Source organism: Uloborus diversus, chromosome 8 (genome assembly GCF_026930045.1).
Source record: "Uloborus diversus isolate 005 chromosome 8, Udiv.v.3.1, whole genome shotgun sequence".
NCBI classification, from domain to species: Eukaryota; Metazoa; Arthropoda; class Arachnida; order Araneae; family Uloboridae; genus Uloborus; species Uloborus diversus.
This window is the reverse complement of record NC_072738.1, coordinates 78860688-78887785: the sequence shown is the minus strand read 5'-3', so window position 1 is coordinate 78887785 and position 27098 is coordinate 78860688. Positions and strand designations below refer to the sequence as shown.

Genomic DNA, 27098 nt, shown 5'->3' with positions numbered 1-27098 from the left:
TGATATACGCTCTTGCCCTTTTGCAAAAGGAAACAACCGTTGCTCTTAGAGAAATATTATTCCTTAGCTTCCCAACTGCTTCAGCTAGCCGGTCGCTCAATTCTTGCAAACTTGCTACTTCTGTTTCGTAAACTTCTTGTTTTAAGAATCCCCAAACAAAGAAGTCCACTGGCGTCAGGTCTGGGGATCTAGGGGGCCAAGGGATGGGGCCCATACGACCAATCCATTGGGGATACTGTTAAGTTAGAAATTCCCGAACGGCATTTGAAGAACGCAGGGGCTTCATCGTGTTGGAAAATGATTTCCGCCCTCTCCTGAACAGGAATAGTATCAAGAAGGTCAAGCAAATGATGTTCAATGAACTCCAAATATGAGCTTCCTGCATTATAAGACCTTAAAACGTATACATACCCATCAAATGATTTCTGACTACGATTTATGATTGAAAAATATCGGCTGAAAATAAAAAGCATTTGTTTAACAAAACAATAATAAAAACTAAACAGAATTTTTCATTTGTCATAATATTTTATGTATTGTTTGCTTCTTTTTAATCTTCTGATATTTTGTAAATGTGTTTTGGAAAATGCTAGAATTATGATTGTTTTTACAGTAAGTCAGTAGAGAGTGTTTTTAGTTTTTGAAAGTTTTCGTTAAAGTTTCTAAAGTTGCTATATTCTTTTCTCGATTTTTGGGTATGTCTCGATTTTCTAACGAAGAGTATGCTGACATGTATTTCGTGTGCTCATTTTGTGATGGTAATGCTCGCAGAGCCGAGAAAGAATACCGTCTCCTTTACCTAAATCGTTCTGCACCTAATCGAGCTGTGTTTGCCTATATACATCGAAAGCTCAGAGAGACAGGTTCATTTGGTACGTTGTTCGAGAGGGGCCAGGATCACCGTTCTGCCAATGTTGAGGAGTATGTGCTGGACCGAGTAGTGGAAAACCCAAGTGTGAGTTCACGCTCGATTGCTAGAGAAGGTGAACTATCACAACGTAAAGTGATGAAAACATTGCACCAAAACAAAAGTATCGCCCGTATCATTTTACTCTAGTACAAGAACTGCGCAATTTAGAAAAGCGGGTAACATTTTGCAGATGGCTACCAGCCCGAGACACTGAAGATCACCATTTTCTAAGAAAGATATTGTGGACAGATGAGTCGTTGTTCACTAGAGGGGGCATCATAAATTTGCATAACTGGCATCATTATGCTGAACATAATCCTTTCTCAACCCGAAACTCATCATTCGAAACTCAATTCAGCATAAATGTTTGGCTTGGCATTGGTCCGTATGTGTTTCAAGGTAACCTAAAAGGAAACACATATTTAGAGTTCATTGAACTTCATTTGCCTGACCTTCTTGATGCTATTCCTGTTTAGGAGAGGGCAGAAATCATTTTCCAACACGATGGAGCCCCTGCACATTCTTCAAATGCCGTTCGGGAATTTCTAACTGAACAATATCCCCAATGGATTGGTCGTATGGGCCCCATCCCTTGGCCCCCTAGATCCCCAGACCTGACACCAATGGACTTCTTTGTTTGGGGATTCTTAAAACAAGAAGTTTACAAAACAGAAATAGCAAGTTTGCAAGAATTGAGCGACCGGCTTGCTGAAGCAGTAGGGAAACTAAGGAATGAAATTTCTCTAAGAGCAGCGGTTGTTTCCGTTCGCAAAAGGACAAGAGCGTGTATCAGGTGAAGCGGCGATCAATTTCAGCAGCTATTGTAAATTTTGAAGGTTTATTAAATGTACTAGTCGATGTTGGTGTAACATTTTTTGTTATTGATTTTCCCTTTGTGAAAAGCACAGGAAAATAATGCTTCTTTTATTTCTTCGAATTGTTATCGCATGTGTTTTTTCTCTAAATTAAATGTTAAAACTATTATTTTTTTATAAAAATATCATTTTTTTAAACAAAGCAACATGCTATCGTGAAACAGAAAATTCAAAACAGAAAAGTGCGACTCTTTGCTGGTTTTCCTTTTTTAACGAATGCAGATTTTTGTACTGTTTCAAACAAAAGCCTGACTTTCAGCTGAACTTGAAGCCCAATATGATTTGTTGTTGTATCATCTGAAAGCTAATAAAATGGGCCAGTTTTTGGTAGATTTGCCAGATTGTAGCTCTTACGGTTGTTTTTGAAAATGTCGATTAAAAACGTTGGCACCATTCTAATTTTGAGTGTGTCCAATGTTTCAAAGCTTATAGCTCTCGGTAAAATGCGACTATCTTAATGCAAAAGGTATCATTTTGTAGAATTTAGTCTGCTCTTTCCAAATATGTACTTATTTTCATTGTAGGTTCTACAGGAATTTCAGAAATCGGTCGTTTTCTCAAAATTTTGTTTTTTTACTCATTTTCCTTAAATTTACCAAAATTCGGTTACGGTTGAGGATTGGACACGATAATGGGTGGTTCTATGCTTCGCTTGGGCTCTTCTATCACCCCTTTTCGTATGGCAGATTCGATCGAACTCACCCTGTATATCCGGATAAATACCTAAAACGGGTATTTACCCGGTTATTTGTTTCAAAAATTTATATTCAACTAAAATACTTTTCTGTATGTATTCCACTATGTATATATATAACCAACCATATACAAAACAATAAATTTTTGCCCAAAAATTGTATTTTGATCACATATTTAAATAATTATCGTGTGAAACTTAGCAATCTAATATGATATTCACATTAAATGTGTTGAATATGCCTAATCGATGTTGATAGCCAAATTTCAGACATAAAAAGCCATTCTACAAAAGTAAAAAGCTTAACTGTTTACAAAAAAAGCAAACATCAATTTTTTAAGGTCCTAGTCTTTTATAAACCAGTAATATGTCCCTGCATGACATCAAAATGTAACGAAATGTCGCTTAATTAATGTTGTTATTAATTGTTGTTGTTAATGTTGTTTAATAACTTTATATACCTATACCTTTTGCAGAAATTTCCTCCAAACTTAGTTCAAGTGTTCAGGCGTATTCTGCATCTCATATAGAGTGGCTCCCAAAAATGTTCTTACACCTACAACTTTCAATGAAATAGGCCTCTATCCATTAGTTAAAATTAATGTATTGGAATAGGTATTTAATTATAAGATCTATGATCAATTTTTAACAAAACTGCATGAAAAGTTTTAATAAAACATTAAAACATAATTTTTAAAAAATCAAACCAAAAATTGCCGGAAATTTTGTGTCACAAAAGTCTTGGTACACTTTGAAAAAATGTCAAAAATTTAGTAAATAATTTAAATTTTTACAAATTTATTATTTAGTACAATATCATGCAGTATCAACAACAGATTTGAAATGTCTGGGAATAGATTTCATTGTTTTTTCTTTCTTTTTTTGTGAAATTTCTGAGTAAGTGTTCAGCCGCACTTCAAGTCTTACTGTTTCTAGTTCGCTTTGCATTTCAATGGTGTATTTTCGTAATCTAGCTACCAGATTTCTCCAATTTGTTCCATTAAGTTCAAATCTGGCGATTGAGGAGATATTTCTTAGTTTAAGGACAATTTTTGGAGGCACCAAGCGCAAATGTGTGCTTCTTATCGTTATTTTGATAAAACACAAAGTTGTTTCTGATTACCAAATTTTAGGCTAATAGTTTAAAATTGTTTTTTTAAATATTTAAATGAACAGCATGATTCATTATTTCATCAAAAAATTCCAAATTTCCAAGTCCTGATACTGTAATGCACCCTCACACTAGAATACCTTCACCGTCCTGATTAACTGATCCAAGTAAGATCTTAAGATTAAATTCCTCATTTTTCCTTCTATTTACAATTATACAACAATTTAACCTAAAATGTTGAATTTATTTTCATCTATAAGTAAGACGTTGTTCCAAAACGTTTTGAGCTTATTTATCATTGATATTACGAGGGAAAGTGTAAAATTACTGTTTTTCGCATGAACAAGAAAATTTCTGAGGGAAGAGGTCCCATTTAATCCAGCTAATCAGAGAACTTAGCGAACAATTTTAAGTGAAAATTAAACGTAAAATGTTTCATTCAATTCTGCAGAAACTTTTTCAGCACTCAAATGTGTATTTTTCATAAATTTTTTAACTGTAATTCTCCGGTCACGCTTTGTCAATTTTGCCGGTTGACCTTTTCGTGCCTTGTTTTCGACCCGATTCTTTTCTTTAAAGCATTTTATCAAGCATTTTACAACAGAATGGAATAAATTAACTAATTTAGAGACATTTCAAACCAATTTACCGCTAATGTGAAGAAAAAATTCAAATTTCGAATAGTGTTTGGTTTTTTACGAATACAAGTCATTTTAAAGTAATAAGCACAATATTAAGGAATAAATGAACAAAAAATTAAAGCTAAATGACTTTTAAGGGTCAACACAATGCAAAAATAATAAAAAAATGACATACGGTAATTTTAATCATGAATTTATTCGAAAACATTTCAGTGTATGATGACTTTTGTGGCGTATTTTTTCTCTTTCTCTTCGTTTTTTTGACAAATTTCAAAATGAAATCTGGCAGTATTTTGAAACAAACTACTGGGTTTTATTCAGAATGGCATAGGAATGGTGTGGAAAAAAATTGGACTTCATATTCGAATTCAATTTTGCATTATTTTGGTTTTACTACAAAATCTCAAGGTGTACGAACACTTTTGTGAGCCACTGTATATATATTATACAATTAAATGTCACACTCGTAGGTAGCACAATGACAAGAGTACTAAACAAGAAGAAACCCAAAACAGTATTAACAATGTAAATTGAAAACCATGTAAATAGAAAAAGTTGAAGAATATGAACATTAAGATAATTAATAGAATGGGCAGTAACTGCTACGTTTTCAAAGAGCTGGAGCAGTTGGCATATTATAATAATTTGCAGGTTTCTATAGAGGTCGGTAATACCCCATTTGCACTGGTGGAATTAAGCCGCTTAGTTTTCAGCTAACCTACTGCGCATTCACTTAGCGCATCTCAAAGCCGCTTCAGTTGAGCGACACTGGGAAGCCGCTCAACAAGTTGCAGTTAAACTTTAAGTGCGTTCTCTAGTGCAAACGACTTTTAAAGTAAGTGCGCTTAGCTCGTAAGTGCATTGATGGGTTGAGCGCGCTTAGCTCGCAGTGCAAACGGGGTGTAACACACAAGTCAGCGAGTAAATTACATTTTTATCAAATTAGCAAGAATTTGCTAGCTTATCTCAACTGCATATTAAGCTTAGTATTGGTTGACATTAAATGAGTATTGTAAAAGGTGATAAGTTTTTTGATAATACTGACATGTACTATCCAACTCCTAGAGCTGGGGGGTTGATAAGTTGTGCTAACACCAAACTTAAGTCCATTTGCTTTACCCCATCAAAAATTAAATTATCCTGTCATCTTATTTAAGTTTTAGGACAATTCATTCTAAATTCTGACTGTTTTTTTTGATAAGATTTCATTAAGCCTTTAATTAAAGAAACTATAATATATAAATTTTTATATTTTTAATCTTTCATTTTACGGTTTATGTTTTAAAAAGAAAATCATCACCTTTTGATACCACCTAATTTTTTTTTTTTTTTTTTTTTTTTTTTTTTTTTTGCAAAATGTGCAATTACTAGGAGATTTACCTCCCACCCTACATCACTAATTGCGTGTATTTTTTTAATACACGCAATTAGTTTAATTATATATATATATATATATATATATATATATATATATATATATATATATATATATTATATATATATATATATATATATATATATTAGCTGCGTTGCCCAGTCTACTTTGAAAAAAAAATCATTGCGTCAAGTGAAGTATCTTCAATAACCAGGACTAAATGAAAGAAAAAAAACCATCATTCAAAATTTTCTCGCCAAACAATGACGACTGATACTTTTAAGAAATTAAAATAAAATGAGAAAGATGATTCAAAAAGCGTAACCATAGAAACACAAAATAAAATAAGTTTAAGAATTGAAAATGGGAAAGATGGAAATAGACAATGGATTCAAAAGCGTTACCACGGAAACGCAAAATAAAATGGTTAAAAACTTGAATAGAGAACAGAGTTTTGAATTTCATTTAATTCGTTTGTAACTTTTTTCTAATGGAGATAGAGGGTTAAACTTTCAACTTTACGTCGAGTTAGATCTGGAGTAAAAAAAGCAGCTTTTCCCAATGCTGTCAAAAAGAAAACTGTGGGACAATTCCTTCACTTTTTATTGATGTATTTAATGAAGAAAGTAGTTCCTAAATTTCAGCTAAGCCTAAAAAAAGTAGAACTAAAAGCATAAAACACTAATGCCGCAATTAATTTAGAGCGTTGGAACAAATTGCGTAGAACACGGAAAATTCTACCCTTTCCAACGATAAAATATTGCTATTTGCGAGTAATTTTTCACCCCCATATTCGGAAATTTATGTGAAAATTGGGCCTAAATTGAAGTAAAGAAAGAACTATTCATTGAATTGTTTTTGAACTGCTTTCCAAACCTTCTCAGAACTTAAAGGAACAAACTGCGAAAATTTCAGAAAAATCGGCTGGATAGTTCTCGGCGAGTTCAAACACACAGAAGCTTTTTTGGAGATTTCATTTTATACTATGTAGAGATATGTATTCTCAAAAGGTGGGAACAAAAAAGTTAATTCTGAGCAATTTTAAAATTTTGAAATTTGACATCAATTTTGGTTTTATTGCATAGGTATGTACACCTGGAACATCATATACATACATAAAAAGACAGCAGGTATTTATAAAAATTAATAAATAGGAAATTTAATGATCGGTCTGTAGGTAACCAATTTTGGACATCATCATAATGAAAGTTTCAGTTTTTGAACATTTCCAATAAAAATTTTATCTCTTTTTAAATTCTGCAATGAAAAATAGAGGATTTATAAAGTACATGAATGACTTTATACATTGGTCTTTAAATAATATTATTTTGTTATGGTTTCATAGAATCTGAAAAAAAGACCATCCATTTTGCGAGCACAGGTGATAAAGTCACTAAAATTGACGATGTTGGCGAAAACCAGAATTACCCGCTGATAACCCTTTGCTTATCGTATGCTGTGAGTTGTCGCCAATCGGGATTTGCTTGACAATTTTTGCCGCCGTTTTGTTTACTTAAATGCGTTTGTTTACGATCAAAGCTTGTGTTTCTGTTATTTATGTAATGTTTAATGCATAACATATTAATTAACATTATAATAGCCTTTTTTATTAAGGTTACAAGACAGATCATTTATAATATTGAATAAATGGACAGAATTATCGGCGTCTATATTGTAACGCAATTTGGACATCTCAAATATATATTTAAGAAAAAATGATTTTGCTTCAAAGATACTGCATAAAAACATATGAAAACACTTAAATATAATTAAAAATTGATCTTGAGGATCGAAAAATACCGTTAAAACATATAAATGATACATTTAGATCTCAAATAATAGCATTGTTCAGATTGTAACTTCTGGACATACATCAAACTTCCAACTTCCTTTTTTTCTAAAATTGTTTACAAAATCTATACATATAATAAAATAAGATGTTTGTGTGTGTGTGTGTGTGGCGAGCATCCCGGGAAAACGGTAAGGCCTAGAAAGATGAAATTTGGTATACAGGTGTAGTTTTTGCAGAAGTTGTGCACCTCGGGCTTCGATTTTTGATATTTTAATTAGAAAAAAAGTTATTCAATTTTTATGTGATTTTTAGCACTTTTTAGTACTTTTCACCTCACAGACCCTGAACCAATCACGCCAGGCAAATATTTTTTGTACTATAGGGTCGGAAATTTAATTTTAAATATGATGAACAAAAAAATTTTGAAAATAGAGCAATTTTTGTATTTTTTATAAATTTTTGAAAAAACCTTTATTTTGCATTTTTTTCTGGGTTTTATATTTTTCCAATATCATCCTGCGAGAAGCATCAAAGCCTCATTTCTAAAATTTAAGTTGGTAATAGTAAAAACATTTCGCCCTCTTCAGAAGAAAAAAGTTCTTAAAAATACGCAATAGTTTTTTTTTTTTTACAATTTTTTTAATGCTGAACACATGTCTTTACACGCATCAGTCGAAAAAAGCGTTCTTCAATCTTCTATGGCTCTGACGTCACTACTTGGATTTCGATTCGATATTTACGACGGATTCTTAATCGCAAACAATGTTAATCTTTTTTTTTTACTATATAGCTTACTTTTAATTTTATGACGTGATGACCACGTGTTTTTCCGGCAGCGCTTACTTTTTTTCTTTCCTTTTTTCTTTATTTGGGGATTGCATTTATTTCTTTTTTCATTTCCCCCCCCCCCAAGCTGGACGTTTTGTTGTATCTATATTACGTTACATTTCATAGTTGTGCGCATTTAAGTCACTAAAAACAGCGAGATTTTTTTTTTCCTTTGTCACTTACTTTACTTTGTTACTTTTGGCACACTACGGAGAATTTTGGAGATAACTTTTTTTTTTTCTCTACTTAAATAAAAAAGCGGTTTTTTGAGTGATTTTTGTTTTTATTAGGAAATGAGCTGGGAGGTTAAAAAAAATAGAGATGGATAAGAAATTTTAGAGATAGATCGTAAAGGTAGATAGCCGCCGAAGGCGGCAATCTTGGCGTAAAAATGTGAATGGCACAAAAAAAAAAAAAAGATGGATTAATACTGCTGCCACATTTATTTAAACAGCCGCCGAAGGCGGCAAACTTGAAGTAAAAAGGTAAATGACAAGTCAGCGAAACAGCCGCCGTAGGTGGCTGCTTGCATAGAAAGGCGAATGGCGTAAGAAAACGAACCAGCTGGTCGCCGCAGGCGGCTAGTAAGAAATAAATTCCGAAGTGCACTTTTATTGGATTTTTTAGACTGTGCTAAAAAAAATTGAAATTTCATAGGTTCATTTTTGCCGATGGTTATGGAAGACTAAGAAAACTAATAGCGATGCTATATTTTAAGTGAATTTTCTTTCTTTTTTTTTTCCGGTTATTAATTTTCATGGCGTACATTGAGAATTATTTCTCCTGCACGCAGGCTCGAATCTACGACCCGCAGATCGAGCAACACGGGCGGGGGGCATACCACTGAGGAGGGCCCGTTGCCCAACAAACCAAAAAACTTTAGAGCACTAAATAAAAAACAGTACTTCAAATTTAAAAGCTGAAAATGTTTTTGTAGTCTTATAGTCAGGGGTCTGGCCAGAGCAAATTTGGGTCCGTCAACGGACCTTTCACAAAAATCCGATCAACCAAAACGGACCTTTCACAAAAATCCGATCAACCAAAACGGACCCTTCACAAAATTCTGGTAAACAAAAACGGATCTTTCACAAATTGTTTATTGAAAGAGCAAATCTCAAATTAAAATAATACAGCATATTTAAAGTTAAATTAGAGGAATCAACTTATACAAAATCAGCTAATTTTGCAAAAGGAAAAAAAAAAAATCGGCACTCTTGTAATGTTCCTGCAAGCCGGTACCGCCAAATAAATATAATATGCCTGTTGTTGGTTTCTTTGAAAGAAATTAACAGCTGAAAGTCAGTTTGGTTTATAATTTTGCTTGTTTGTTTTATGCAGCGGTGTTGTTGTAAACTTCAACATTCTCTGAATAGGCGTAGTAAGCACTTTTCTCCCCACTCATGATTTAATCATCAATAATATACAGCGAAATGAATTTAGAACTGCAAAGGATAGTATGGGTGGGGCGGATGTGATCGTTTCAGATAGGGTTACAAAATGTAAACTTATCGCCACTTAGTGTCTGGTGGTGCGATGTTAAACTGTTATTTTGGGAGAAAGTTATACGGGTTTGGTTTTTCGATACTAAAAAGGATAATTAACTTTAAATAAACTTTTATTTACCGTTATTTTTTTCTGTAGATGTCTACATTTTGAAAAATGCAATCTTATTACATCCAATATGAGAATCATATTTTATTCTTTTTTTCAAGCTAACTTCGCTTTATTAGGATGCAAATAAATGAAAAGTCTCTTTATTTTTGTAACAAAGCTTATTTCAAGTTTTTAAAGGGGAATTCCATTTTCTTTTATGAGTCAATAATTAAAATGCTGAATCGATGGTTTATTTTTTATTTAATTTATTTATTTATTTATTTTTGCTTCAACTGTGTCCAGATATTAATGATATGTTTATCATAGGACTCTAAAATGCAATTCAAAAGTAATTTTATCAAAAAAATTTATTTTACAAGCCGTTTTTATACTTTTGATTCCTTCACTTTGAGGATTGCAATCTCTTTGCATCCGCTGTGGAAATCTGATTTTTCGAATTTTCGATGTTTAGTACGCTTAGTTAAGAGGTAAACAAATAAAATATTTTTTTTTATTTTTGTGAAAATCACGGAGTTTATAAGGTTTGAACGAAACTCTGTGCTCTTAAGCAGTGTCTTGGGTTAAAAAGTTAAATGCTGAACCCCAGCCTAATTTTTTTTCTTACAGTTATTTTAAATACTATACAAAAAACATTTCTAGTATAATTTAACATGATGTAGAATGGTAGATAAATATTGATACTTGAGGGGTGCCTATCTCCCAGGGAGCAATGCCTCCCCCCTCTCTTCAAATATTAGAAAAACACTCAAGAATGATATTCTCAACAGAAAAGAGAGAAAACACTCAACTTTAAGTGTCAATGATGCAGTTTCCACCATCTCAAGAGTCTAAACTTTCGTTTTTACACGAAAAAAAAAATTTTTTTTTTTTTAATTATTTGATTTTTCACACAAATAATTGATTTTTCACAAAATTATTTTATTTTTCACAAAAAACGGACCTTGTGAAAAATCCTGGACAGACCCCTGATAGTATAAATTTGAGAAACTATAGAAACTCAACACATATTGCTGAAGAACTTTTGTGAATGTTAATTAATAGAAATAGCTTAACAGGAGTCACCAAATTGTGAATTTTAAACAAATTCTTTTTAATAAAAAAAATTAAATATGTATGCATATTATGCGCACAAATAAGTTAGAATCCTCAAAGTTTGAAAATATAGTAATGAAAGCACACACACAACTGTTCTGAAAATTTAAAGGATGAAAATTGAAAGAAAATTTCATCAAAAGATTGCAATTTATACATTGTACTGCTCTGTGCGCCTGTATTTGGGTCTCGGTGTGAATCCAATGTCCGAACAAATGTTGAATGTGTAGAAAAAGTGTAGTTTCTTAAATCTGAAAGGTAGGACGTTGGGGTTTGATCACCCAAAAGGCTCGGGATGCTAGAGCTTCCCCTCAAAATTTTCAGGATGCCAAAAATTAATGAAAAATTGCTTAAAAATTCCAGATTGAGCTTTTAAAGGTACTGCAAACATTAGAACTGGTTCAATCAAATTTGGCACAACTATTACAGTGCACTTTTATAACAATTAATTTTGTGACATGATAAATCTGTTTCGGAAACTAATCTAACCACCCTTCATTGTTGAGAGTTACAGAATTACGTTTGTATGTAATGTACAAAAATTCTATGTGTTGGGTAGGAGGAGGAGATTAACATTAATCTGAATTTTGCAAGGTCACTTTTAAAAATAACACCTGTACCCTGAATTTTATTTAAATTTGCGTTACATTTTTAGAAAAATTTTCTTAAACAAAATTTGTGGAGCCCGGAAATGAGAAGGAGCTTCCCCACTTTAGACGGTACTCGGGGCCTGTCTATAAAATACTTTGTGTTTTCTCTTCGTTTTGCAGATTTCCCGCTCGATAAAAATTAATTACTCTTCTTCCTCTTAGATCTTTACCAGCATATCCCCAGGGGAGTTGCTTTTACTATTATAATCCCCCATAATTATAATGTTTTTAGTTGGAATATTTTTTAAAAGACTTCCAAACTTACTTAGAGGAATTCGTACATCTTCTGTTGGTGCAACATAAAGGTTGGTGAAATAATAATTACTGAATCTTCTTGAAATCTGCCGAGATTGCTATGTGGATTTCTTTCTGATCTATTTTAGAAACTATTATATTTGAGTCAGTACTTATAATAGCAGCTTTTATACTTAAAGAGTAAAAATTTTTCCAATTTACAGGTTGTTCTGGTTTTTGCTCGTGTTTTAAATATGGTTCTTGAAAGAGGAAAAACTTTGGTAGCATTTGAGTCGATAAACATTTTAAAGAATGTAAAGACTTTTTTGTCTCCAAATTAAGGAATCTTTGAGAAAACTTTAATTACAAATGGAATTGAAGAACAAAATTAAATTGTTAAAAAAGTCGCATTGAGGTACCTCCGTGGTTCTGACAAATTTCGTGCCAAATTTTTGACTCCAATTATAGAAAAAGAAAAATGAGGCAAAATAACAGAAAATATAAAACGTGATTTAAAATCGAAAAAAAAAGTAATACACTAAATGTGTTTTTGTCACAAGCATAAAATCCTTATTATTGAAATTATGAATTTCTAACTAAGAAATTAAACGTCATTCATAAAAAAAAAATACAGCGTCTTATGAAGTTATCTGATAAAGATTTAAAGGTGTGGTTTAATCATTTAATAACCAGGAATTTAAAACCTTTCATGAAATTTCAAAGACTGAATAATAAGGAAGTAAAGTATTTAAGTTATCAAAACTAAACACTTTTGAACAAATTATTCAAATTACAGTAAAACTTCTAAAGAAATAAGACAATGCTTAAAAAAACCACATGATACCTAAATCTGGATCATGCTTTAAAGTGCTTCCCTTCATTCAATTTTATCTGATGAAATATTTGGTTGAAATGTAGCAAAAACACAACAAAAACTTGTGTTTTGACCCGATTGGGTCCGTCATTTCATTTTCAGTCAACTTGGGAGGGGGAAGAGAAGGGGGGGGGGGCAAAGGAAATACACTCAAAATTGTCATTTCAAAAACAATAAAATACCTGCAATGGAACTTTTGCATAACAATATATATCACAAAAATCTACATTTTGACCCCCTTCTTTGTCCCCCTTAACTCCCAAACTTGACGCTCAAACTCTTGGGACTTTTTGGTACATTATCTCCTCATGATACTGAACAGCTTGGTATAGATGTACATTCTTTTTTTTTTTTTTTCTGAATGTCCGGGTCATGACCTAATTTGACTAGACTAAATCTCAAGGAACCAAATATTTCCCCATAGGAGCATTGTTCAAGTTAATGTAATAATTTACCCGGATAACTGAATAATATTGATCAGCTTTTGCAAATATTTTTACTGAGAAATTTTTTTAAATAAATAAGATGAGAATAATTATTGCGTAAAAATCTATACATATAATAAAATAAGATGTTTGTGTGTGTGTGTGTGTGTGTGGCCCGCATCCCGGGAAAACGGTAACGCCTAGAAAGATGAAATTTGGTATACAGGTGCAGTTTTTGCTGAAGATGTGCACCTCGGGCTTCGATTTTTGATATTTTGATTAGAAAAAAAGTTATTTAATGTTTTATGTGATTTTTAGCACTTTTTCGTACTTTTTATCTCACAGACCCCAAACCAATCGCACCACACAAATATTTTTTGTACTGTAGGGTAGGAAATTTAATTTTAAATATGATTAATGAAAAAAATTTGAAGACAGAGCAATTTTTGTATTTTTTACGAATTTTTGAAAAAACCTTTAATTTGCAGTTCCTGGGTTTTATTTTTTTCTAATATCATCCTGCGAGAAGTATCAAAGCCTCATTTCTAAAATTTAAGTTGGTAATAGTAAAAACATTTCGCCCTCTTCAGAAGAAAAAAGTTCTTAAAAATACGCAATAGTTTTTTTTTTTTTACAATTTTTTTTTAATGCTGAACACATGTCTCCTCACGCATCGGTCGAAAAAAAGCGTTCTTCAATCTCTTATGCTTGTGACGTCACTACTTGGATTTCGATTCGATATTTACGATGGAATCTTAATCGCAAGCAATGTTAATTTTTTTTTTTTTTTTTTTGCTATATAGCTTACTTCTACATTTTACGACGTGATGATCACGTGTTTTTCCAGCAGCGCTTGCTTTTTTTTCTTTCCTTTTTTGTTTTATTTAGGGATTGCATTTATTTCTTTTTCCACCCCCCCCCCCCCCCCCCCCAAGCTGGACCTTTTGCTGTATCTATATTATGTTACATTTCATAGTTGTGCGCATTTAATTCAATAAAAACAGCGAGATTTTTTCATCTTTGTCAAACGCTACTTTTTGCACACTACGGGGATTTTATTTTATTTATTTTTTTGGTTCTACTTAAACAAAAAAAAATCGGTTTTTTGAGTGATGTTTGTTTTTATTAGGAAATGACCGGGAGGTTAAAATAAGTAGAGATGGATAAGAAAATTTAGAGATAGATCGTAAAGGTAGATAGCCGCCGAAGGCGGCAATCTTGGCGTAAAAATGTGAATGGCACAAAAAAAAAAGAGATAGAGATGGATTGATCAATACTGCTGCTTAATTTATTTAAACAGCCGCCGAAAGGCGGCAAACTTGAAGTAAAAAGGTAAATGACAAGTTAGCCAAACAGCCGCCGTAGGTGGCTGCTTGCACAGAAAAGGCGAATGGCGTAAGAAGGTGAACCAGCTGGTCGCCGCAGGCGGCTAGTAAATAATATGTCTTTACTTTTGTGATTTGTGGAAAATATTATCAAAAAATTATTCAGTTTGAGAGTCATACTCTTTTTTTTTTTTTTTTGAAACCTATAGAAATAATTTAAAAAAAAAATTTTCTTGATATTCATTTGCTCAGTTAACGTTTTGAATGTCCATCTTTTTAAGGGTATTGGAAGAGTTTTTTTCCATAATTTATGTCAATTCTTGTCTCCATATAATTTAACTCAAAAATTTTTGAGTTAATCAAAAGTGAAAGTATTTGGTGTTAAATCTTTAAAGTTGAGGTCTGTGTTTGCTCCCAGCTTTTGAGAACTGCCCAAAAGACAATTTCGTTAAAAAAAGTAGTTTGGGACACTTTTGATCACAAGGGTTTTGTACAGGAAGGTGAAAACGTGCTATTTACCACAGTTTCCGTAATCTTGTCGACCCTGGTTAATTTATTTGACAAAACAATTAAAGGTTATTTAATTAAAATGACTGATTTTTTAATATATTGTTATTTCTTTGATGGTGTACTATCCCATTGAAAAGTGGTGAATTAGGAGACGTGGCGACTTGATTGGTAAGGCATCGGACTTGTGACCGTTAGGTCCTGTGTACGATCTTATCCAGTCGAAGATCCAGTCTTCATTAATCAGGGTTCGTACGCCCTTGAAAAACCTTGAAAAGTGCTTGAAAAAAAAAAGTTCATTTTCAAGTGCTTGAAAACCTTGAAAAAGTTTTAAAACCTTGAAAACGTTTCTTAGTGCTTATATTCTCTCAAAAATCAACTAATTGTGCTTAGAAGTTTTAAAAAAGTATTTCACCACTGCAATTTTCTGAACATGTGCTCAGTATGCAACATCGCGAAAAATTTCTTCCGTGTTTGGGATTTCAATCCTTTTGCATCTTGTAAATATTTTGATGTTTTTTACAACCGAAAGATATTTTGACATATGGTACCTTAGATTAGTTTATTTTTTGTTTAATTTCATTAATTAACAAAGAAATTAATTTGGAAACCATGACAACATTGAACTTACTCGGTTTCGCGGAAAATTGCTCTTGTGTTTGAAATTTCAATCTTTTTGTATCCTGCAAATATTTAAATATTTTGGCTAATCAAATGTTAGTTTCGCATATGCTACCTTAGATTAGTATATTTTTTGTTTAAATTTAATAAAAAACAAATTTATTTCATGGGAAACATGCCACGTCGAACAAACTCAGACTTTGCGAAAAATTGCTTCTCGTGTTTGAAATTTCAATCTTTTTGCATCTTGCAAATATTTAAATATATTCACTAATCGGATGTTATTTTCATATTTGCTACCGTAGATTAGCATATTTTATGTTTAATTTCAGTAAAATATAAGTTTATTTTATGGGAAACATGACAACATTAAACTTAATTCGCAAAAATTTGCTTCCCTTGTTTGAGATTTCAATCCTTTTGCATTTTGTAAATATTTTATATTTTTGGCAATTAGTAGTTATTTTGACACTGCTACATCAGATTAGCTTATTTTATTTTAATAACTAAAGAGTTAAAGAATTTATTACCTTGGTCTTGTTTAATTATTTGCTTATTTATTTTTGCAATTTTGAATGATTATCTTTACCTAATTTTTGGTCATAACAGATTTTTTTTTAAAAAATTTAAATTTCAGCAGTTGAGCACCTAACAAATTAACTTAAAGTTTGTATTTTAAATATAAAGTTGATTTATACAATTTTATTTATAAGTACATCATTTTTTATGTCTGCTAAAATAAATAAGGTGTATAACAGGGGTGGTTGTGTTATGATTATTCACTTGAGATTCAGTAGTGTTCGTTTTTATGCTTTTACCTCCCTATATCTCCAATTTTCCCCTTTTCCTCAAATGTTCAGAATTACTACTTTATTAAGGTTGTGGGTACTTGGAGCTTACTGAAAGAGGCTTTAATCAACAAAGGGGTAAATAGCTTAAGGAGGGTCATTCATCTTCATTTGGATCTAATAAATTGACCAGTACCAGCCTAGCTAGGCCCAGTACCTGTTGCTGGTTATCAACAGGCACTGGACATTGTATTTCTATGCAGAATATTTTGACTTAATAAACTATTTTATGAATTGTATGCATAGCAAAAGTTATTGTTGTACATATGTATATTCAAGTAATAGGGGTCTTAGTTTTAAAAATTATTCCCCCCCCCCCCTCGCCCCATTTTGCTCTTTGAAACTTTCAGGTAATTTTTTATGAACTCACAAATCACAATTACACCTGAATATTATTGCCTTTCTAAATTTAAATTCTAATTTCAACAATAACCCATTTTTTCCCAAAATAAAACTACTTTTGTCATAATATATGTCAACTTATTGTGAACCTTTTCAATTTCGAAATATGGCTCTATAAATCTGAACTTGCACATTTATTGTCTATTGCAAGTTAATCAATGAAAGCTGAATAGGCTCAAGTTTGCATTCAGAGTATTTATCACTGCTTAAGCTGCTTTTGTATATTTTGAGGTGTAGAGACTGGACTGTGGACTTTCATAAACTTTTCTTACTTCCTAATTTTTAAATTTACTCGAGGACAGTTGAAATGCCTTATTGGCTGAACAGCTAATAAATACATACGAATAATTGATTTGCATACTTATAAATAATTTGCAAACCTAATATTTTTAGAACTTAATAGTGCAAACTGAAATAACTTTCTGGGTAGTGTTTTTGTCCTAACCGCCCTTATATTGTAATAAACCACTGTATAGATATTGGAAATAAATGTTGAAACCGGGGGGGGGGGGGGAGTGACTTCAAAAACTCCTCTCTGGCAATGCCATTGAACATGGGTATTTTAGTTTCTTCCCATAAAAGTTAAAAGCACTTATGAAAGTTTTTTTTTTTTAAGTATTAATTTGCTGATTCTAGAAAATATACAAACCTCTGACTGCTGCAACCTTTGAAAAACCTCAAAATCAAACCTCTTGGTATCTGCTTCTCTTTATGACCAAACTTTTCAAACATTTTCAGAAAAACTTTCAACGCAGTAGATTTTTCATCAAAGTGTCTCTCGTTGTAGAAAAAGCAATTTTGTTTTCCTATACTTTTTTGTATTATTGCCTTATTTCTATGTGTTTATAGTAAATGAAATCTGCATACAATATTTTTAGTACAAATTTATGATATTGCCTTGAAAACAAAATTTTTTACCTTGAAAAGTACTTGAAAAGTGCTTGAATTTTTTTCTGCCTAAAGGGTATGAGCCCTGTTAATGGCGACTGGGGACGTTAAATATTCTCCTGATCACTAAGTCCTCCAAGTGAAACAATACCTCTCTGGAGATGCTGGACCAGGGATTGCTTGGTTTCTTGTCTGGATAAAAAATCAGAGAGTCCCATCCAACTAATTAAACCACAAATAGTGGTAACTACGGAGTACCCTAGAGTTAAACGTAAAAAGTGAAAAACGATTTGGAATGGATCCAGCTGAGCTCAGGCAGTTCAAGAACCAGTTTTCTTTTTTTAAAAAAACGTGAGCTTTTCTCTCCTGTAGAATTAAAAAATAAATTAAGCTGATTTTGATGTCAAATAACTCGGTTCTCTTTCAAAATTATGTAGATAATGGAAATTGAAGAATAATCCTAAATGATGTATGTTTTAATCAAACTTTTTTTCTTTCAGACTCTTGCCTATAGTATTTTATGGGATCTTCACTTCTTGTTTAGGTAATTATAGAATTTAGTACCTACCACCAGTTAATTTTGTTTTTATATTGTAAAGAATGAATGATTTTAAATGTAGGGTTTGTACACACTCTTGAAAAACCTTGTAAAGTGCTTGAAAAGAAAAATTCATTTTCAAGTGCTTGAAAACCTTGAAATTTTTCTTAAACTGTGATAAAGTTTTTTAGTGTTTGAATTTTTCCAAAAATCATTGCATTTAAATTTTTTCAAAAATGTTTTGTTGGTGCCATTTTTTGAACTTGATTTTGATATGCAGCCTCGCGAAGAAAAGTTGCTCACCCTGTTTGGGATTTACATCCAGATTCCAGTCCCGGATCTGCATACCTGCTGGGGGGGGGGCACGTTCGTACACGGCCCAACGGCTCAAGGAATTGGGAAAAAAATTACAAGCTAGCACTAAGATTTATGAACATTGCAAATATACACTGCTGACCTCTGGGAAGGGGACCTACAGATTTTGTTGCAGAAGTGGGTCAAAATTTATAGATACAGGCCTGTTTGCATCTGGTAAATATTTTGATTTTTTTTTTTTTTTTTTTTGACAATCTGAAGTTATTTTGACATTCTACCTTAGATGAATGTATTATTACAAGAACTTATTGCAACAAGGTCATGAAAAAGTCTTGGAATTTTTACATCCAAATAGAGTATGAACCCTTATATTGTGATCAGTAAAGTAGAACATGGTAAAATTCGACCTATGAACTTTCAGCAAATGACCCCAGAACTAAATTGAGATTCTAATTAGATATGTATTTAGATCAATTGTAAATTTACAAAAAGTAGTTTTTGCACTTTTTTTAAATCGCAATATTGCTAAAAAATTGGGTTTTAAAACATTTTTTATGTACTTTTTTGCTGCGAATGTTTTGCATTTGCTTTAAACTGTGTACAAAATAAAAAAATTTGTTACAAAACCGTGAATTCTCCTGATACAAAGCTGATACAGAAATGAATTTTTGATTTTTCACCCCTGAAATTGTTCAAAATCCAAAAAAAAAAAAAAAAATGCCATGATGGCAGAAGACTTTTTTCAAGTCAGTCAATTTCAAAAAAGGGCCAAATTCTTGAATTTGACTCGAAAAAAGCCAATCTGGCAACCCTGCTTATCCATGCGGAGAACTGTTTGCTTGGATTTGAATTTGAAGAAGTACCAACAGAGGTCTTTGTCATTGGATAGGAGCAACAGCGCCACTGTGTTGTCATTGCAACACCCCTCTATTTCTTGCCCTGCATGGGCTGCATTGAGAATTTTACTTTCCTGGGAATACATTTTTCCTGGAAATGGCCATTTGAGCGACTAATAAATGTTTTTAAACTTATTTTCAAGCGAAAGTCAATATAAGAAAAAACTTATAATTCATATTTCCTCTCAATTATAAGCATACAAATGAGAAATGAAAATTATTTTTTGAGTGTCCAAGCTCTGCTTGGTTTTGCTTCAGCGGACCACACATCTCTGGTATAAACCCCTCCCCTCTGGATCCGTGCTTGTGTAACCTCACGTGAATACAAAAGCTGATTCCAATTTGTTGCCAGTAACTTGAAGTGAGTAAAGGAATTGCAGGTTTTTTCCTGTTACTGGTGACTGGTATGTCTCCCTAAGTGAAGTAAGGATTCCAACAGCAATTCATCCGTGATTACACCTTAGAGCAGGGCTTCCCAAACTGTAGTCCGCATGCTTTTTGCATTTCTGCTGACGCTTAGCTGGGAACAGAGCTGAATTTAGCTCCATGCCACCCCTAAGCAGATTTGAAATTCTGTAAGCAGATCAAGTCACATTTTGAAGTGTCACTTCAGGAGAAATGCAATGACACCTGCTTTTCTTCAACTGGCGCCTGCTTTTTGACTGCACTTATCTGCCTCACTTGTCACCTGCTTTTGACGACACTTTTACACAAATCTATTACCATGCTTGAAAAATATTTCATTTTCATAAGATGTGTGAAAGCACACTTGATAAAAAAACAGAAAAAAGTTGTCACTATGGAAAATGAAAGGATGCTAATATTTCGCTTTCAAGATTTTTTTTTAAAAATGTGTGATTAATGCAAAATTTGCTATCCTAGACAGCTGCCTATTTGGAAATTTGGCCCTGGTAGGGGGTCTGCAGCAGACTTCAAAAATTTTTTTTTTTAATCTATGGTAAATGAAGTTTTTGCAGTTGAAAATCAGAGTTTTCACTTTTGAGGTATAAATGCCCTTCGAGAACTACCTGCCGGCAACTCGATGTACAATGCTACAGGTTAATGCATTGTGCATACAGTCAAACCATTTTCAGTTTCTTCAGGCTGCACCTCGAAATCTACTTTCTAGAATACTTACCTCGGATTCCTACAATTCCTGGAAGACTAGAAAAAAAACCTTGGTGACTAGTTCTTTCAGAGCAATTATTTCAGAAACCATGTTACATTGACTTTTCCTGCAAACTCTTAGAAATTTTCTATCTGGCGCCTAAAATTTTTATCTGGTCCCTAAACATATTTTGTTTTAAAAATTTTTGCTGCGAACGGTCGTTGGATAGCTTCACAAAACAAATCAGAGGATGATTCATAGGGTCTTTTTCAGTACCAGAAAAATTGAATTTCTGCAAAAATAGAGATATGTACAAAAAGATTCCCCCCTCCCCCCTTGCTATTTCCCCACAAGTTGGACTGAACATTGTAACTAACTTATTAGAAGATGTGGGAGCCGAGGGGACTGTCCCTTTATCGCCTGACAACTTTGTCTTAAGGAAAGACCCAGTTCAGCCGGTCTCATTGACTACGGACCGCACTAAGCTTTTGAGTTACGCTACATCCCACTTATGAATACTCTTGCAAAAACTGATACTAGACTCCCAAGATTTCGGCCAGCGTCCACGGAGCCCCTGGTCTAGTTGTGGGCCGCGACCCATTGGTTGGGAGCCGCTGGCGTTGTTAAATCTATGTCCCAAGATAAAGTACATTAAAATGTTTTCAGTTGTGGTTGACTTAAGAACGGTTAAGAATCGGAAATTGAACAAGATATCTATAAATACAAAATTTTCCAGGGATTTATTAAATCCAGGTTTCAACTTTGTAGGACTTTCAAAAGAAATATTAATTGGGAAAAAAACTGAATTAGCATTGTTTCAGTTTTGATCAGAAAAAGATATTTGCACCTCTGAAATATTGGTACCAATTGGAAGAGCTATTTTTTCTGCACATCATGGAATTTCCATGTTATTTCTAGAACTTGAGTATAGTATATCTTTTGCAAATTTAAAATAAAATCCTATGTCTTTCACTCTATAACAATCTCAAATAAATCTCAATTTATAATTTTTATCTGTTGCCATTTTCTATTTGTTTACAAATAAAATGCTCCTATTTAACCTGATTAACCTAAGCAAGGCTATTATATCATTTTCAATTTTCGCTCTTGATTCTGCTTTTGTGAATAGCGGAACTTAGTAATAGTGATTACATGTAAGAGCCAAGAATGCATAAGGAAGATGTAGAAGGAAGTTTCTTGATGTCTGTGCAACTTCTAGTTAATTTATCATAAGAAAAGCTACAAAATTAATAATGAATAAAAATAATTTTTATAACTCTTCCGGTGTAAGATAAAATAGACTTGGGCTTCTTCCTCATGAAGAATTCTTCTGACTTTTTTTTTTTTTTTTTTTGTAAAATATTGGGGTGGAGAAAATCAGGAATCTGTTTCGGAGCAGCAAACTGTAGGTTTTACTTTGACATAGAGAGTATGACCATTCAGAGCAAATATTAGGGATCTTATTCAGAAAATGGTAAAAATCATTTTAATCTTTAAAATTGTTTTGCAGGCTGAACATCTTACTAAGAGAAGTTTTTGGTGGTAAAAGCACTGTTTAACTCGGTAGAAACGGATTTCTGATGCATTAATTTGTAGTTAACTTCTATGTTTGTTCTAATACAGAAACATCTGAAAAACAATCTTAAATTATGTATTAAAGATAATGATAATAAAACAATTATTAAAATAAAGTGCAAAATATTTAAAGTAGCTTAGGTGTTTAGATTTCAAGCCTCCAAAATTATTAATATATTTTTAGGGCGCAGAAGGATTGAAACTTCAGGCATGACATACAATTAATTATTGTCAAAGCTTACATTCAATGTCGTCACTAAGCATGCCTTCAAAATCTAGGTTTTAATTGTAGGACTCGGAAATTAAGATATTTCAGTAAAAATATTGGAGATCCTCTTGAAAGAATCAAGAGTTATTTTAATCCTTCAACTGTATTAAAATTTCGTTTAGGCGAAAGATGTCCGTAGGAGAAGTTTATTGCAATACACGAGTTCAATTCATCATAAGTTGCTTTAGTAATTCAATTCTGCATTTATATATGAAGGAAAGGGAAAAAAATATTGCTGATTCGCTGAGGAGAACGAAAGAGATTGCTTCTTTACTGAATGACTGGGATTAAGTTGGCTTGTTCTGTGAGCAAAAGTAGCCTTCTCACTGACACTTTTTTTTTTTTTTTTTTTTTGAAAGCTTACATATTTTGAGGTAAGGGAACAGTTAAAATTAATGAAATCTATAAAACTCAAGAATGAATAATCAGAAGCAGGTTGATAATGATCCACACCAATAAATTTTTTACCTTGTTACTTTTGTATTTTAATTTGTTTCTTTTTTTTAGGAACTTGTCTCTTGTAGGAGCTCTTCTATTGCTCATTGCTGAAAGTAGAGTTGAGGGAAGAAGTCTGTTTGCTGGAATACCGACATTAGGAGAGAACAAGCCAAAGAATTACCTCCAACTCATGGGCCGAATTCTTCTGGTTTTCATGTTCATCACTGTTCTGAGACTGGAGCTCAGTTTTCTTCAGGTCATTCAGAATATTGTGGCATCAGCACTCATGGTTCTAGTCACTGTGGGGTACAAAACTAAATTGTCTGCTTTAGTTTTAGTATTGTGGCTGACATGTGTGAACTTTTATGTCAATGCCTTTTGGACATTGCCAGCATACAAGCCCATGAGAGATTTCCTTAAATATGACTTTTTTCAAACACTTTCTGTTATCGGCGGATTGCTTATGGTTGTTTATTTAGGTCCTGGTGGAGTTAGTATGGATGAGCACAAGAAAAGGTGGTGATTTTGTAACTACGTCACATTTCATTTCCTTGTTCTCACTGTGTTTCAAAGGTGTCTAAATAAACATTTTTTGAGGAATTTTACATTTTTAAAATTGTAATACTTTGATTTTATATCATGAAGTGCATCAGACAAAAATCATTTCTTTGTATGTACTCGCTGCACATTTAATGATCATATTTTATATTAGTCAGTTCCTATTTTGACTGTCAAGTTTTAAATTGTTTATGATGTTTTAACTTCATCTTCTTTTAAAACGTTAAGTATTTACTTTCATTGCATACATAAAACATATTCTACATAGTATTTCGACTGTAATTAATATTTGCATTTCCGTTAAATTGTTTTTTTCTAAAAGAAAATTTCATTCAAATGTTTTTAGTGAATATTCAGGTTAAAACCTTTCTCAAAATGATTGAATGATCGAAAAAAAAGCTACTGCTGTGAAAACACTTATGTGTACAAATATTTATGAAAATGTCTACTTTTAGTTTCCTTTTTTCGCTGAAATTTCATTAAATTTTTTATTTTAACCAAAAAGTCATTTCAATTTTGTCTTTCAGTTTTTGTTTCTCTCAATTGTTATAATTTTTTTTTTAATTTATATATTTTGAAAATTGCATTTATTATTTTTATTGCCATCCAAGTACTTGCGTTGTGCACAAATCAATCTTTTTCGTCCTTTCTTTTAAAGCAAATATTTATGACACATAAAAATTTGGGAAACATTTAAGGCATAAACCACTGTATTTAATACTTAAAAGGATATGAACACCATGCGTTATGTTATGTATGCACTTTTTTAAATATCAAAATTTCAGACCAAATATGTAACAAAAAAGAAACAAAGCAAAATCCTTTGAAAGTCAGTAATGTCTTTAGCTAAAAGCAGTATTGTAAAGTAATGACTATACATTTAACACAGGGTTCCCATTAGAGTTTAAAAAATGGGCGAGAAAATCTCACTCAGTTTGAATTAAAAGTTGAGATTTTTAAAAATTAGTTTTTTATTTTTAATTTGACAAAATTTTCCAACGGTTAAAGGCATAATGGTTCCCCACCCTATTTTTGAATTGGTGAATTTTACTACAAGATTCATATTGAAAGTATGAGAGAAAATTCGTACTTCAGGCATTCACACACTTTCTATAGATAAAAAATATTGAACTTATAACAATTTATTTAATAAACAAGGAAATACTTTTTGATGAAATTTAGTTAATTTAGAAGTTAATCGGCTCTTAAAAAGAATGAATACAAAGTGTATTAAATAAATTCAGACATGGAATAGATTTTTTGTTCTCGTGTATGAAAATTGGTGTTTTTGCTCAAGCCATTTTTGTTAAGTCATATTCAAATCAGCTGAAATTTTCCAAGCTCTCGTTTTTTCAAAATTCAGCATGTCCCACATTTTTCAGAAAATGACTTTCACTGTACTAATAAATCACTTTGGACGTTAATTTATACATTTTAATTAGTGTGAAAAAGAATCAGTAAAGAAATAAACAGCAGAAAAAAAAAGAGTTCAAGGTCAGCAAAATCAGTATTTTGAAAATCACCTTTATAATTAAGCAGTTTCGACATTGTTATGGATTTTTTTAATCTTTTTTTTTCACCTTTACTTACTTTTTTTTTTTTTTGCACAAAGGGAGAGACTGCAAAAATGCACAATTCTTGCACTATTGGGAACCCTGATTTAACACAACTGAAAGTCTTTTGATTTTTAGGACTTGCCATAGATTAGAAAGTTTATTAGATTATTTTTCCTTTTTGCCCCCTCTTTTTTTAAATATATAGTTGGAGTAATGCATTCTTTTTTTAACTACCATTATATTTTTCTTTATTTAACTTATGTACATAATAATCTCATTCACACTATGAGTAGAAATAAATTAAAAATGAAAAGTATAATGTATGGGTAGTTTTAAATTTTGCATTACTTCTTTATTATTATTTAAGTTATCGTTTTAATATAACTCTTTAAAAGATTTCCAAAATGAACTCTGAAGTCTATTCAATTTCTTCTCATAATATTGTAGGTTAATTTTAAAATTTTTAATAAGTCAGTCTATATACAGTAGAATCGCGAAAATTCGAGGTGATTGGGGCTCATGCCACCTCGAATTACTGAAAACTCGGATTAACAAAATATTCTTCCGGATGAAATGAGGTAAAGCACCTTTTACTTCTTGAGACAATGAAATCTAAAAATGTTCTTAACAAAAAATGTATCACTCAATTTTAAACAATTTTAAGTTTTAATGATCCCTAAACAAGTTTTGATTAGGTTTTTTTTTAATGATGTATATGAACGTATCTTTATGTCAGTAAATTTGTAGGCAAGCAAAAACTGCAGTCATACCAAATCCATTCTGATATGTTTGTTGTGACATTTGTATCTGTGAGTGCTTATGTATGTTTTTGAAAATGATTACCATAAAAGGTTAAATTTCATATGTATTATTTGTGTAGCATAAAGTTGTTCACACCCCTCTGATTGCAAGTAGATATTCCCAAAGGGCTGCTTTTTTTTTTCTTTGTAGCAAAAAATTTTTTAAATTGTAAGCTTTTTTTTTTTTGGTATCAAGTTTACTATCTTGAAAGTCTTTTGATGCAATGCTAGATCAAGATTCTTAGTCAATTAATAACCATAGTAGTTGATTAATATTTCGTGCCACTTGACAAGTGTTGTTGATGCTTCTACATCTTTTGTTGGAAATTAAGGAAGTTCTACAATAGAAACATTTCCATTTGCAGGTTTTAATGCAAATATTTTTTTTTATCTTTTAAAATATACTTTAAAATATAAATGAAGCACCTCAAATTAAGCGGAACTTCAAACTTTCGAGACTCTACTGTACAGAGTATACTGAAGAAAAACCCCAATAATGATATAAAAATAAAAACTTTGTCTCTAAAGGAAGGACATCTTAGTCTTTAAAAAGTTAAATGGCGGGAGGGACTTTTTTGTTTTTCATAGATATTTGATTATTAAGAAAACAATAACAAGTTATTCAAAACTATATTTGGTTAAAATTTACTTAAATTGCAATGTAGCAGATTAATGTACATGCTATTTTGCATTTGAGCATAACTGCATTTAAAAATATTGCGTCATATAAATAATCATTATAGCTCTACAATATTTTCTTTAAATGACTTAAAGAAGTAAATGATCTTAGTTGTAGTTGTATTTTTTATTAATGGTTTATTTAAGAATTAAAATTCATTAACTGTTACTATTGTCATGATAGCTTAATTTTAGATGTTTTTATATAGTTTTCACAACACTATAATAGAATTTTATTTTAAAATATTCAAACCCGTAACTTAATTGCTTTACTTATTGCCGGTACACAACTCCTTTTTTAAACATTGAGTTGAAAATTTTGTACTTAAAATGGTTTGAATATAAACCATGAATATTGAATATGAATATTTTTTTAATACTGTGAGAATGTGGATTTTATTTGTGAAATTAATTTAATAAATCTTAAATATTTGTACTGATATTTTCAATATTTTTACGCCATTACTTTGTTAGCATCATCCCTTTTGTAGTTGTTTTTAAACAAGGACAAATGCCGAGAAAAAGTTGCCGTTGACAATAATCTTTACATATAAAATAAATGTCCTGAGATAACATGTATACATATACATACATATATCAACGCACAGCCAATACTGCTGATACCTCAGACTTGAAATTTGGCAGGCATGTCCACATGATTA

At 31.8% G+C, this 27098-nt stretch overlaps 1 protein-coding gene across 1 annotated transcript in view; it reads left to right on the top strand.

The window, feature by feature from the left end:
* Window positions 1-26876, top strand: part of LOC129227423 (surfeit locus protein 4 homolog) — a 42617-nt gene extending 15741 nt beyond the window's left edge. The window contains exons 4-5 of the mRNA XM_054861976.1: window positions 18207-18250; window positions 22914-26876. Coding sequence (XP_054717951.1) covers window positions 18207-18250; window positions 22914-23367 — 498 coding nt within the window. The 3' untranslated portion in view covers window positions 23368-26876. The remainder of the gene's footprint in view (window positions 1-18206; window positions 18251-22913) is intronic.
* The last annotated feature ends 222 nt before the right edge of the window (window positions 26877-27098 follow it).